The 15,073-nt window shown below is 45.5% G+C and overlaps 1 protein-coding gene and 1 long non-coding RNA gene across 2 annotated transcripts in view; both read right to left on the bottom strand.

The window, feature by feature from the left end:
* LOC142930910 (uncharacterized) overlaps positions 1-15,073 on the bottom strand; it is a 559,094-nt gene that overhangs the window by 86,326 nt on the left and 457,695 nt on the right. The window lies entirely within an intron of this gene.
* The window catches only part of LOC116952070 (uncharacterized), a 73,212-nt gene that overhangs the window by 44,081 nt on the left and 14,058 nt on the right, over positions 1-15,073 (bottom strand). The window contains exon 4 of the mRNA XM_032971099.2: positions 4,154-4,236. Coding sequence (XP_032826990.2) covers positions 4,154-4,236 — 83 coding nt within the window. The remainder of the gene's footprint in view (positions 1-4,153; positions 4,237-15,073) is intronic.

The following is a 15,073-nucleotide window of genomic DNA, read 5'->3' as shown; positions in this document are numbered from 1 at the left end:
CAGGGGCCACTGCCTCATTGTCATCTGCGAGTCACACGGTGATGGATGTTGAGAACATTCCAGATAGTTTGCAACTGCACATCGAGACAAGATGAAACGATAAACTAGAATTATTATTTTTTACCAGCTCTTTTTCAGAAGCGACCTGGCCACAATGACAGCTCAACGAAGTGGCTTATCACGTGGTTATTTATGGCAGCCAAATACTCTAAATGCGTGATGTTGATTCTAAATGTGGAGGGGAAAACCGGATGACCCGGAGAAAAATCCACGCGACCATGGGGAGAGAGACACGCAAACTCCACATATACAGGCATCATCAGGATCGGGATTGAACCCACGGCCTCCCGTTTACCAGGCGTGGTAGTTAACATCTCGAGAGAGAGGGAGATTGCACGACACAAGGTGATGCACTACTGGCAACACGAATATTTTCTGAAATACATATTTATAAAAATATAAAATATGTGTATATATTAACCATCACATCAAAGTTTAAATAGCCATTTCACACACAAACCGTGTGCACGTACGACTTCAAACCAAACAGGAATACACATTTTTTTGGTGCAAAATACCGGAGTTGCAATGAAAACGAAATAACACGGGATAAATAATTCAACAGGTGCGAACAATTTAAATGTACGAAAGGACGTGACGAAAATAAATCCCTGGGAATAATTCCGCCGTTTCACTGTTTGCATGTAAAATCTAATCAGGATTAATGTAATCTGCAGTAGTGTACCTATCTGGCTTAACAGTAGCAACGGAGAGAGAAATGCACCCTGCCAAAGACTGAAGGACTTGGGCTCAGCTGGTAGATGGGCTTCATTGAGTGGTCCTAATGTGCCGTTTCTCATTCATCTTCGCTTCATTCCACCCACACAAAGGCCTTCTTTCAGCTTTGCGTATATCGCTAACAGGCATTAGAAATGATTCTGATTTGAGGACATGTTTTAAAATTGAAGCAGAATGATGAATATTAAATACGTGTGCGCACACACGCGTGTGTGTGCACGCGCGCGTGTGCACGTATCAACATCATCACACATAATCATCAGCATCAGAAAGCATCATTCTATCATTATCAGCAGCAGCAATATCACTCTATTCATAATGAAATATTATCACATCATCAGCAACTTCACTCTATTCATTATCATGCTTCAGAATGCACGGGAGTAGTAAAAAATGTCTTCCCGAGTTTTAAACATATGCAGTCATGCTGATTACATTCGATTGCAATGTAGAAGTACATCCTCAAACATCAACATGATCCCACTGTAATTGTCTTCACACAACACATAAAGGAGACTTCCTCATGAGTCCAACTCTGTGTGTGCTGTGACTTTATTTCAGAATGTCCTTTGCACAACTGTATCGACGCTCTCCTCCCACGTATTGTAGGAAAGCACCACCTCTACAGAACTCAATAAACTTTTAGTCATCATGCATGCGCACAGTTAACAGAAATGATACGTTATATATATGAGTTGCAGAAAAATGAAGAGCACATAAATTGGCGAGCAAATCAGAGGCATCGCATTGACTATTCAGAATGGTAAAGTTGGTTTGGAAAGGAGACCGCAAGAAGGGTTATATGTATGTTCAACTTCTTTCGAACCGTACGTAGCCAAGCGTGCTTATCGGAGGTGTGGAGGAAGGACAACAAACTTAACACAAAAAGCAGTTCTAAAGAAATACGTTTTCAATATAGGTGATTTAACAGTGCATAGCTCCAATGGCTTTCTAATATAGGGAAGAAGAGCGTTCCAGACGGCCACAGAAGCGCATCTGAAAGTGCACGATGCAGTGACCGTCTTTGTTCGATGGTTAGCCAAAAAGTTTGATGATTGGCACCTCGGAAGAGACCACCAATATAATGCCACTAGGACACAACCTCAGCGTCCTCATGTTGCATTGTTCCAATAATTTAGATTTAAAAGTGCTTAGCTCCAGTGGCTTCCTCATTCATATATACATTCAGAATGGTAAGTTGATTCAGGAAAGGACACATCGTAAGAAGAGTTTACTGCTGATGGACAAGACTGGTGACAGAGCACGAGCCAAAGGAGTGAATGAGCGTTAAAGAGCGACTCCTGTGGAGAAGGAGCGGTGCGATCAGTCCGTGTGTAGGAGTGGGATGGATTATCGGAACCTCAGGACTGTAGGAGATGGGAAAGCCTTCTTCCAGTGAACCGACAAAAACTGATTGTGTTTATTACATAAATGCAGCATTGCATGCAATACTATTTAATTGCGATATCTTGAAGAAAGGGGCGGCATGCGATACAAAGAAAGGAGTGAATGTAGCCCTGATGGAACAAACAAAAACACCCCCAAAAGAACAAATTATTAAACATGAATTAAAACTACAAACAATCCAGCGCAATCTGCTGGGACTCAAAAAGCTATTGACATTTCCTGATGAAAAAGTCACGGCAGTAATTTCCAGTAATTACCTAAATGGAGCTGCTTCTGTTCAATGTACTTTATCTTTGCAGAGTGCAAGTCGATCGACCACGCGTAGTTTATTTTACCTTCTCCCTTAGATGTTCTGCTCGAGCTCAAGCAGCAGCGACTATCAACAGTACGTTCTCCATAACGTGTATTGTTTTCATAACGAGAATTGTGTACAACGTGACGAATGTGTGGAGGAAACGCATGTTTTGCAACGCGGAATACGAATTGGATGAAACGCGATCGAGCCAACAGAACTGCGTCGCGCGAGTAGGAATGAGCGGTCGTACGGCCGCCTCGGCGTAGCGTCACCGCACAGGTCATTGGGATGCTGCTGGATGCTTCTAGGTGCTACCCACGCGCCTCAGGCTATCTTCGGGCCGTGTACGCATCTCACGTGTTATCGCCTGACCGTGCTTTACCCGATATTCTATGTTTATTGCAACGCGATTTTTCCCCAACGTGGTGTTCTTCAGGAACCCAGCTACCGCCGCGTTACAGAATACAGACCGCATCTGTGAGGTTACAGGAATGTGTTTTCCCCGACATGTTGGCCAAGCGAGCGTATTTCGCGCAGATGTTCGTGACGCGGGGTTTTTTTTTTCTTCTGCAATGCGATGATGAACTAAGCCGAGGCCATTTCGCCTCGACGTTGTATTTACTTAAACTTTCCCACCGAGGCTGAACCCTTCGAAATAAACACGGCGGACGTCAAAAAAGCATTAGTCAGGTTTGAAAAAAAAACACAAACAGGGCACTCCGCGCCCATCCAGAAGAGGTAGAAATGACCATAATTCAGCTCTGGGGTTAACAAAAACACGGCGCCCCTCGGACGTATTTGTCATTGTCTTCATACATGTAATGACATGATAGACATAAAGGTGCAGCCCTGAAATGGCTTGCTCATGCCAATGGTGGGGAAGGGCTTCAGCTAAAGGGTGGAAAGTTTGCAAGTGAAGGGAAACCCACATCAAGAGGGTATGTGGCCTACTCTTTCACGCTCAACAGATGTAAATTAAACTAAAACTACTAAACTTTTTTTTTTCTACCAGGTAAGGTCCACTGAGCTAAATCGCTCTTTTTCAGAAGCGACCTGGCCACAAATGACAGCTTATCACGTGGATATTGATCGCAGCCAAATACTCTGAAAGCAAGATTGTAAATGTGGACGGGAAAACCGGAGGACCCGGAGAAAAATCCACTCGACCACGGGTATATAGACATACAAACTCCAAATATACAGGCATCAGGGTCAGGATCGAACCCACGATCTCCTAGTAAACCAGGCGGGGGAGTGAACATCTCGCCACCGCGGTGGCCCTTAAAAGAGGTCGGAATAGCCACACTTCATCCCACCAACACGTGACCTGCGGATTAGATTTTACAGGTGAACCCATTTATACTGCCACGTGGACGGAGGCAGTGCGGTTTAATAAACACACCCATTACTTCAATAGTCACGGCGGGAGATCAAATGGAACCGGCGACCTCTGGATTGCAAATCCAGTGTGCTGACCATTACATCACCGAATAATAATGATATGCCCCGGGACAAATATATTATTGAGCGAATATGAATGTTGCGCACACAAATGGCATACATCAAATAGCGGCGTATAATTACGATACTCGGAATACTGTATAATTTATGCTCGATTAAAGTTGGCGCATCCTTTGGATACGAGCTCCCTACCTTTGGATAAGGCGCTTTGTTGATTCGCGCGTGGAATTATTGTCCTCTTTTTCCGATCCGGTTGCTTTCCACGGTGAAATATGCTGCGCAGAGAGCAGGAAAAAAGGCGCTATAAATGCGGTAACATGCTCGATTTCACGACGAGATCAAACCCACGACTAAACCACACGCAGAAAAAAAAGTAAGAAAACACAACCATTGACAGCATAGCAATCCCCACATTTTTTTTGTGATAAGCTGTTTGCCTTTGTAATCTTGCAGGCGATACACTCATAGGAAGTTTGGCAGTAATATTGGGTGCATTGCATTTTAATTATAGTTAATGATTTTAAATGCAGCAGCAATTCCTTTGCTCATAATGATGGACACGTCCACCTGTGTACGCCCCTTAATAGACAATAACATAACGCTGTATAGGCAGCCAGTCTGCCCTAATGCTTTTAAAAGCATTCATTACATCTGTCAGTTCAGCATTAGAAACTTGACCTAGGTCCAAGGAAAGTTTTGATATATAGCAGCCCTTTCTCCTGGCTGCTGCTTTTGAAAAGCATCACATAAAGAGATGCAAACAACCCACATGTGGGTTGGTTTACTTAACGGGCATTTAAAAAAAAAGTTTACGCGTAAGTGCATTCGCTCATGTTTAAGGCCACGTGTAAAGTGATATTTAAATTAATTATAATCGCACTGCAGTGATCAGAGAGAGTAATCATCTATGATGGTTGCACCACATTGCAGCCACTTTCCTGCATCACTGTGTGCATAAAGTGCCACATTTCAAGATACATTCTAAAGTCACGTAAAAAACAACAAAACAAAAAATTCACGACGTTTCGGCCGCAACACAAGTGGCCTTCATCAGGTGAAGGGACCAGACTGTCTAGAGGACAGCGCTGGAGTGAACACAGCCAAGCTCAGACCGCGACCTTTAAGCTGTGTGAGAGGAAGCAGAGCGCATTGACAAAGGAATTATCATAAAAAATTACCATTTAATTGGTGGACTTAGCATGATGAACGATGTACAGGGGGGGAGCATGTGCAGACCGGCGAGGGGGGGAGGGGGGGGAGTTTACATATTGATGGTGTGAAAAGGGAATTTAAGCAGCTGCGAAAGTTTGGGATACCACTACTTGAAAATTTTGGAGATCTTTTTAGTAACCATATATAGCAGGCGTTACTAAAAAGATCTCCAAAATTCTAAACAAACACAAGATCCTGGTCGAGTTCAATACAGTACACAAAATCCGTGACCTGATTCCTTCCGTGAAGGATGTCATTCCTCACTTACAGTACCCCGGAGTTTACAAATTGATCTGCACCTGTTGTGACTGCTATATCGGGGAGACGAAACGACATGTCTCTGACCGAATTTGCGAGCACAAATCAGATTTGAAACACGGCAGAACGAATTCTTCTGCCGTAGCTGATCACTGTTACAACACTATGGGTGATCACGATATAATTTTCTCCGATACCAAGGTTCTTTGCAAACCCACGGGTTTTTATCAGAGATTTGTTCACGAGGCAATTCAGATTTACAAACACAGACACAATTTCAACCGAGAGGATGGTTTCAAATTAAGCAACCATTGGAAAGATGTTCTGAATCAAACCAAACATTAAACTAATTTTCAATGGTACAGTATGTTTTTTCAAGTAGTGGTATCCCAAACTATCGCAGCTGCTTAAATTCCCTTTTCACACCATCAATATGTACACTCCCCCTCCCCCCCTCGCCGGTCTGCACATGCTCCCCCCCCTGTACATCGTTCATCATGCTAAGTCCGCCAATTAAATGCTAATTTTATGCTAATTCCTTTGTCAAGGCGCTCTGCTTCCTCTCACACAGCTTAAAGGTCGCGGTCTGAGCTTGGCTGTGTTCACTCCAGCGCTGTCCTCGAGACAGTCTGGTCCCTTCACCTGATGAAGGCCACTTGTGTTGTGGCCGAAACATCGTGAATTTTGGTTTTTTTGTTGTTGTTTTTTACGTGACTTTACCGAATAGAACCAAAGAGTATAGATCCTTGCAGTCACGAAAGCTTTAAATCTAGAATACATTTTAAAGCTCCAATAATAATAATTTACATTTGTAAGGCGCATTTCATCCGAGATCCCGATTAATCCCAAGTTATGGAAAGCAAATTTAAAGCAACAAATACCCTGTGGAATTTTACTGATGCTACAGATGCAAAGCGTCTACGTGTTCTACCACATTAAATCGATACAAAGTGCATTTTTTACAGCGTCTAAAGCAGCGTTCTTGACGAATTTTCAGATAGGGGGGTGGGGGGCACTTTCGCCGATAAAACATCATCAGTGTGAGGGTCGCCACACCACACATTTGAAACCATTGTGGGTTTGACAGCAGCACGATGATGATGATGATGGGGGGTGTTGTTACTCTTTGTATATTGTCGGGTGGGTGCACGTCAGGGGCCGCACGAAAAGCCACCAGGGGCCGCCAGTGGCCACGCGATGGCCTTGCAATGAAGAACACCGCTCTAGAATCAGTGGGCACAATTTATAATTATGGAGAGACTGCCAATCGTAGGTGGCGGAGAAGAGGAGGGTCTCGAGTGTAGATTTTAATAGAGGCAGGGAGTTGGCAGCATGCACTTCTGTCGGTAGGAAGTTCCACACTATGGGGGCAGCAGATGAGAACGTGACTTCCCACTGAGTGAAATCATCAGTGAGGGCTATGAACACATCTGTAGATGGTATCCATGTGAATGCACAGCCATCATTCAGAAAGAGCATTACTGGACGTGCTGCACTCTGCTCAGGGTAAACCAGGCAGCTTGCGACGGCTTCCTCTGGCTGGGATCTTGTAACATCCATCGCCTGGTAAGGTGATGGATGGAACCTCCAGCTTTTAACGGCCCTTCGAAGGACGGCTCGATTTCGAGAATTGTCTTGCAATACGTGCGGATGCAGGCTTGGGTCAGTCACGCTTACTTAACGTGAACATATGGTCATCCCCGCACAAACAGCTTTCAAACAGCCTTATTATATACCTTTGGATCCTATTCATCTGTGAATAAAACTGACACGTACGTTCACCATACCCGGTGTTATCGGCGCGGAGCGTACAATTACTGTCGAACCTCGCGCTTTGTCCGTGGCCCACAATCTGCCTGCGCCACACTGTGCATGATTAAAATAACGGTCATTAGGCTATCCCCTCACGTGAATTGGCTACATAACAGGGCATGGGGAGGCTGAAGAATCTGGGGGTCATGTTTTAAATTCGCATTTCTGTCAGGCCGCCTGAAATTGAAGGGTGCAAACCCACTCCCCCCCCCCCCCCCCATAATATTAGCGGCAACACGTTGACAGTTGCTGGCTGTACGTACGTTGAACTTCGTTGGCGCCCCACATCGCCAACCGTGCTAATCGGAAGTGCGGAGAGGAGGGGGGGGGGGGGGCAGGTGTGGGGTCAGTCAGTGGCTTATCCTGGTTGGCATAGGCCTTGGTGCCCGGAATCTGGGCCCCTGCAGCCTGTCCGGGCTGCGGTGCAATCGCTCCCATTCTGTCGGTAGCCCCTCCGCGAGGCGGTCACATGGGCCCAGCGGCAGCGCGTTTTGCCACTCGTAGCAGAGGTTCGCCCCCGGTGAACACTGGGGCATTATTTCAGCGTGAAATATACGCACCACCTGCTTCGCCGCGGACGCTACAGATGCCGAAACGTCGTTTGGAAATGAGTGGGACGTGTGCCGGTGACATGGTCCAAATTTGATAAAATGCTAACAAATTACTTAATTAGGAAGTCACAAGCCAACATCACCCCCCTCCACCCCCTCCTGCAGGACTAATGGCCATATGCTCGCCGGTTTCTGTGCTGTTTTGTGCTACACAGGGGCCGTACATAAATGACGCCACACGATTTTGGACGATTTTTGACTCCCCCCCCCCCTCGTCACACGGCGTCACAAAAAGTCAGGCCCCCCTCAAATATGACGTCACAAAGCACTCCCCCCCCCCAATAAAATAAATAAAACATGCTTCAAATCGCTTTAAACTATTGTAATTGTAGTGCGTGTTTAATGTGGCGCTGCACTCTGATGTTGTAGGAGAAAACATTTATTAAAAAGTAAATTTAATTAAGTAGAACGTGTTGGCTATATTTATTTAAAGTTGCGCATTTTGATGTGACGTCACATTTCTCACCCCCCCCCCCCCTCGTCACACATCGTCACAAATGTCTGACCCCCCCCTAGGTGCGTGACGTCATTTATGGACGTCCGCACAGGGACAGCTGCCACCAAGGGTTCCCTGCTGCAGGACTCATCGAGATATACTGCATGGGAGGCACGTCTAGAGAGTATTTGCTTTGCTGCTGTACATTTCCACACGATAAGCAACTTCATCGAGTGGTGAATGAAGACTCGGAGGCAGATTTCCAGGTAAGGGCTTGCGCCGGTTTATTGACAAAGAAGATGGTAACTAACAACCAGGGGTCGGTGTCCTACACTCGGTCCTTCCCGTGAAACCTTCCGCTCTATCTGTCCCTAGCCTCGGCCATCTCTTCGGCTCTCCTACTCGCAGAACTGGGACTGGGGGACCAGCCAACACCGTCCGGCCACGAGCAGGAGAAGCTTTCTCGAGACGCTCACCATCCCGGGATCCCACAACGACAACCCCTGAAGTCCCTCAGGTGACATGGCGTCATCGCGCCTCACCGCGCGCATGATGTCACGTCGCCCCATACTACTACTACTCCTCTACAGAGCTATCATTCGTGGCCAGGTCGCTTTTGAAAAAGAGGTATATAGCTCAGTGGGGCATTTAAAAAAAAAGTTGAGTTTAACCGGCGATGCAACAACCCTGCCAATGCCTGCACGCGAAATGACTTCATCGCTCATTCTGCTCGGTGGACGTCCACTTGGTCACGCTCCAAATCGGCCTCACGCAACCAAATTTGTCCGAACCGATCTTGATTTGAAGCTTTCGTGACTGCAGGAATCCATTACTCGTTGGTTCTTTCGATCATATCGCGTAGTTAGAAATAAACGAATTAAATTGTTTGAACCGTTCACGTAAAGTCACATTTAAAAAAAAAATAGTTCAGTTCAAATATCAAGCGATAATAATGATTATATTGGCGGTGAAAGGTGACCTCATTGCAAAGTGCGCCCTCCAACCTAGCGCGCGTTGACTTACCCACGACGCTCTGTTCGCACTCGCAACACCAGCCACATCCTCTAGCCTGCCTGCCCGCCTGCATGGTCACATGGGAACATGCCTCCTTGCCCCCCCCCTCCTCCCCCTCCAAGTTGTTTTCTTGACGTGGAATGGGAGACTATCTTGACACATCGTGTAGCTTTGTTGCAGTCGGCACAGGGTAAACTAAAAAGTGAGACGGCGAGTGAGCGAGAGAGAGCTGCAGCGACATTGGGGAGTAGGGAGAGAGGGGGTACAGAGAGAGGGGGGGGGGCAGAGAGGGGGTAGAGAGAGAGAGGGAAGGGGTAAGGAGAGCAGAACGTGAAATCTTTCATTTAAAAGGGGGGGGGGGGTTACATAAAGCAAAGCATAAAAAAACGAAATGATGAACGAAGCAAAGTGCCGACTACACCGAGCATCTTCTTGTTTCCTCTGATCGTCAAAAAAAGAGAGAGCAGGAGCGAACGAGAGAGCCACGTGAGGCTTCAGGGAACTGGCACCACGCAAGCCTCGAGCGATTGACCAAACTCCCCCCCCTCCCCCCCCGTTGGCATCTGTTCAATGTTGGGGAGCCCTGTGGAAACAGACTCTGTGTGTGTCCCTGTGTCATTAGCCAATCAATCACCGGCTATATGGCCCCCAACGCAAACAGACTGCTTTAAATACGCTGCCCTGTATGCATAAAGATAGTGTGTGTCCTTGTGGGCAGGCTTTATTTGCCTTGCGGGGCGTATCACGGGACGAGGGCGGACACTGCTGTAACTGTGCAAAAATGCACAGCGACGCGTGTTTGTGGTGCAAAGCACTTGGGCCCATTATGTAAGACGACAACGGACTAATCCTCGCTAAGAGCGTCATCTTGGGATGTACATGGCCCCAGCATTGGGGAGTACAGTGTGTCCCTTGGTGCTTCGCCTCCAATGCAGCGGCTGAGATTAGGGGTGTTACCAGCCAAGGGATTTAGACGTGAAGTCAAGTAAGCTACCCCAGTGTGCAACAACAACAACAACTACAGGCCAGCGTATCCCACTCTGTGTTAAGAAAAAATAAGTCACCGAGGCTTGTTACTGCATTATGACTGATCAGAATGTTCATTTATACTGAGCTATAAAGCTCTTTTTCATAGCTGTCAGGACTGATGCAATGGCTCTGCATGTATGCACGTACATGCAGAGCCGTCTTGCCAATCCACTGCTGGATGGAGGTTCCTCCCCGCGCCGTGCGGGTTGCGGGGGTTACTTGACCATACTTCACCGCGAATGGGCGGCGCGGGTTGGTGAAGGCTGGGAGTGTCGACAGACGATGGGTGCTTAGTGGAGTACAACAATGGATTTAGCTGCACTGCCCTCTCTGCCCAGCCACGCGAGTTCTGTGACAACCTTGGGTACGGTGGCCATCCCTCTGACCGCTGTGCAGGCTCACGTCAACTTCTCTCGCCGTGAAGGGATGAAGCGCAGTCCAGGTGATTTGGTCACAGACGCTGGCACTGCATGGATAGCTAAATCAGAATGTGCAGTTGCAACGATAGACCTGCATGTTGAACTTGAACTTATTTCGATAATCGGAGGGTGCGGGGGAAGGACAACAAACCGAATGCAATACGGCAGTTTTAAAAGAAATTCGTTTTTCAATCTCGATGATGATTTAAAAGTGCATAGCTCCCAGTGACTTCCTAATATCGGAAGGAAGAGCGATCCAGACGTCCTCAGAAACGCATCTGAAAGCACGCAATGCGGTGACCTATGCAACGTGAGGAAATATTAGTTGGATTGACACAACCGCCTCGAGGAAAACATTTACAAAACATCCGATTGTAGTAGGTTATATATATGAAGTGGATAATATTTTTTTCCGAAACTTCAATTGGACGTGACTTGACGTGAACGGTTTAGTCAAATTGGTTGCATGAGGCCGATTTGGAACGTGTCTTAGGGGACGTCCACTGAGCAGATGGAGCGATGAAATCCGTTCACGTGCGTTTGAAGGATTGTTGCACCGCCGGTTAATTTAAACTTAAACTTTTAATTTTATTTTACCAGGTAAGGCCAACTGAACTACATCGCTCTTTTTTTTCAGAAGCGACCTGGCCATGAATGACAACTCAACAAAGTGGCTAATCACGTGGGGATTTATAGCAGCAGCCAAATACCCAAAACGCGTGTTTCTAGAGGTGGTTGGTGAGACTTTCATCTAGCAGTGTAATGATCATGGCTGATGACGATGATGATGAAGCCGTTAATTATTCTTGGTTTAAAAGACCCCCTGTGAATTTCTGTGTTCACACTATAGTGAGTTATTCTGTTTTAAAGTGTGATAGGCTTGCACACAGTCTAGGAAAGCATTACAATTAACTTATCTCGTCATTAATGTATTTGGAGATCGAACAATTAACATAAACACCACGATAAAGGCCTTTAAGCAGATGCATTGGTAAATGTATTTGTGCTGTGGTCGAAGCAGTTGAGGAATTTTTCAATCGTGACCCTTTAGCACCATCCCGTGGTCAAAAAATGGTACAATGCATTCTGGTGCTATGCACTTCCGTCTTCGTAAGTACACATCGATTCCAATACTTATACATTTCCTTTTGTGATCTTGCGTTCACTGTTACCATTATCAGCAATGGTCTATCAACTGCTGGATGAATTCCTCCACGAGCTGTCGCCATCTCTCACGGTCTCTAGATGGGCCAATCCAACAGCCGCACGTGAAATTATTTAATTGCTTCATCTCCTCGTTGGACATCACTTACAGGGCATGCACTCTCCCTTGGCCACTACTCAGTCGTCTTGACCACCAGCTATCATTACCTCGAGCAGCGTGTCTTACCTTGCCTTATCATACATTTATCTAGTTGCCTTAACCACGGCGCTGTACGGTGCACGAAATATGGTGCAAGACGATTGGCGAGATGAAACGAGATTAACGGACGGGATCTGTGCAAAATGAGGTGGTGGTGACGATGCGTGGAATAAACCAAGAGGGAAATGAGATGAGTGGATTGGTGATGGGTGACCATGGGGAGTTGAGGACGGCGGCGTTAGTACGAGTGGGGAGGACAACAAGGGGGAAAGAAAGGGTGCGCAAAAGAGAGAATACGTTATATGCTTTGGTCATTTCGTTAAAGTCACGTAGATAGAAAAAAAGTGAATAAAATAAAATACTAATGTCGACTGTAGCCTGGTTTTTAATCGGAGTGAGTGTACTGGCAATCTATAATGTAGACTGTAGCCTGGTTATTAAGTTGTGTGAGTGTACTGGTAGTCGAAAATGTAGACTGCAGCAATGGTTATTAAGCTGGGTGAGTGTACTGGCAATCTATAATGTAGACTGTAGCCTGGTTATTAACCTCGGTGAGCGTACTGGCAGTCTAGAACGTAGACTGTAGCCTGGTTTTTAAGCTAGTGAGCATATTGGCAGTTTGTAATACAGACTGTAGCAATGGTTATTAAACTGAGTGAGCGTACTGGCAGTCTATAATGGAGATTGTAGCCTAGTTCTTAACCTGAGTGAGCGTACTGGCAGTCTATAATGTAGACTTATTATTGGTTCTTTTAGTAATAAAAAAGAAAATAACAAAAACCACGACGTTTCGATTGCAACACAAGCGGAAGAGGGATTAGCCTCTAAAGGCAAACTGTTTACAAATGCTACATCATGGGACCTCCTTTGCCAGTACCAAAATATGAGAATAGGTTTTCCCCTTTTTTCTGGCAACAAAATAGTGCGCCTTGTGGCGTCATCTTTTACAAGGAATCATGCCTGCATTAACCACAATACTTGTGGTCAGAATGCAAACAAAAAAACATACTCTGATAATATATACATTGTCTTTGAAACTGATTGGTTCACACCAGAGGCAGCTTTGTTTGGAGCCTAGTCTCTAATGGTGTTAGACCAGAGGAGGCCAAAAGGCGTATCTTGTCCTTCACAGATGGGATCAGATGTCAAATTTTATGTTAAATCGGACCTGGATCTTGTGTTTGTTCATGATTTTGGAAATCTTTTTGATGACCCCTGCTATGTATGGCAAGGTGATGATTTTGATTGGATCTTCAGATGGCTCCTTCCTCACGGTTGGGGTGATGGCTCCTTCCTCACGGTTGGGGTGATGGCTTTGCGGATTGTGTAGTCAGAATATTCATTCGCCTTGAGAACTTGGTGTACGTGTTTGAGTTCACTGGTTAGGTGTTCATGGTCGGAGGTACATTGAGCTCTACGGTGTAGCGTTTTGATGACATAATTTTTCTGGGATGAATGGTGGTGGGAATCAGGTTTTAGGAAGGCATCAGTATGGGTTACTTTCCTGTAGACAGAGTGGTTCATTGAGCCACCTGGTCTCTTTTTGATTTGGACATCCAATAAAGTTAGCATGCCATCCTTTTCTACCTCCATGGTGAATTTTATGGCTTGGTGTATGGAATTGATGTGGTTGAGGAATTGGTTCAGAGTCGGTCAGCCATGTGGCCAGATGACAAACGTGTCATCCACGTAGCTCTTCCACAAGGACGGGCGTAGAGTGGATGCCTGGATAGCGTCCGTCTCAACCCTTTCCATGAAAATATTGGCTACAACCATAGATAAGGGAGAACCCATTGGGGTGCCTTCAGATTGTTTGTAGAATGTTCCATTCCAGGTAAAGTATGTATTGGTGAGGCAGAGAATAAGTTGGTTTTAATCGAGGAGTGGAAGGTAGTGAGAGAGGGTGATTGTTGGACGTGCAAGGACAATTTATTCCAGTGAAGAGGGGCGAGGACAGAGAATGAGCAAAACCGAGACTCGTCTTTGTGGTCAATATGATTGGCCTGCAGGGTGGTGCAGTGGTAAACACTTCTGCATCACAGAAAGAAGCCGTACGGGTTCAATCCCTGACTCGGGGTGCCTTTCTGTGTAGAGTTTGCATATTCTCCCCCTATTCTGGATGGATATTGGCCAAAAATTCCCAATGCTCAAAAAATACCTGCAAATTACACCATCCATTTTAGAACCCCCTACCATGAAAACGAGGCAGGACTCTCCTGAAAAATATTATTGAGATTGAGTGAAGCTTTCCTGGGTAAACAAGTGTAGTAATAACGATATCTTTGTTTAGCAAGTAGGCTTTCGCGACCAATAGTATTAATAATAAAGTTTTTTGGGTTTCGATTTAAAGCTTTCGTGACTGCAGGGATTCATATTCTTGGTTCTTTCGGTAAAGTCACGTAGAAGGGAAATGATAAAATAATAAAAATTAAACATAAAAGAATAAAATTCTCACGACGTTTTGGCCACAACGCAAGCAGCCGTCCTCATGTGAAGAACAGAGCTGTCGGAACGAGAGCGTCCTAATGAACACTGCTAAACTTGGCAGCGTATTTTAAGCTGGGTGGGAGGAGGAGAGCGCCTTGACAAAGGAGTTTACATATCAAAGAAGAATTTAGCATGTCGATGACAAATGCAGATATGGGGTTAGTCACTCCTTGTGGAATGTGTAAGCGGTGGGGGGGGTCTCAAAGTCATATTATGCTAGTGTGTTATGTAGGATTAGCAGTAATAAAGGGAGGGAAATTTTAATAATAAAGAACTGCACCAGCCAAACCACCGCGTATCAAGATCGTGCATTATGTGGAGAACAAAAAAGGAGTTTCTAAAGAACTGCAAATACCCTACTACCATACAATAAACCGATGCATAATGTTAGAGCTTATATTGGGCTGTGTATACGATATTATACAATGTAGTTTAGATTGGAAGGTGTAATATTGTAATGTATAGTAGTCT

Source organism: Petromyzon marinus, chromosome 45 (assembly GCF_048934315.1).
Source record: "Petromyzon marinus isolate PM22_M1 ecotype Great Lakes invasive population chromosome 45, UKy_Petmar_22M1.pri1.0, whole genome shotgun sequence".
Lineage (NCBI taxonomy): Eukaryota > Metazoa > Chordata > Hyperoartia > Petromyzontiformes > Petromyzontidae > Petromyzon > Petromyzon marinus.
This window is presented reverse-complemented; position numbering and strand designations above follow the sequence as displayed.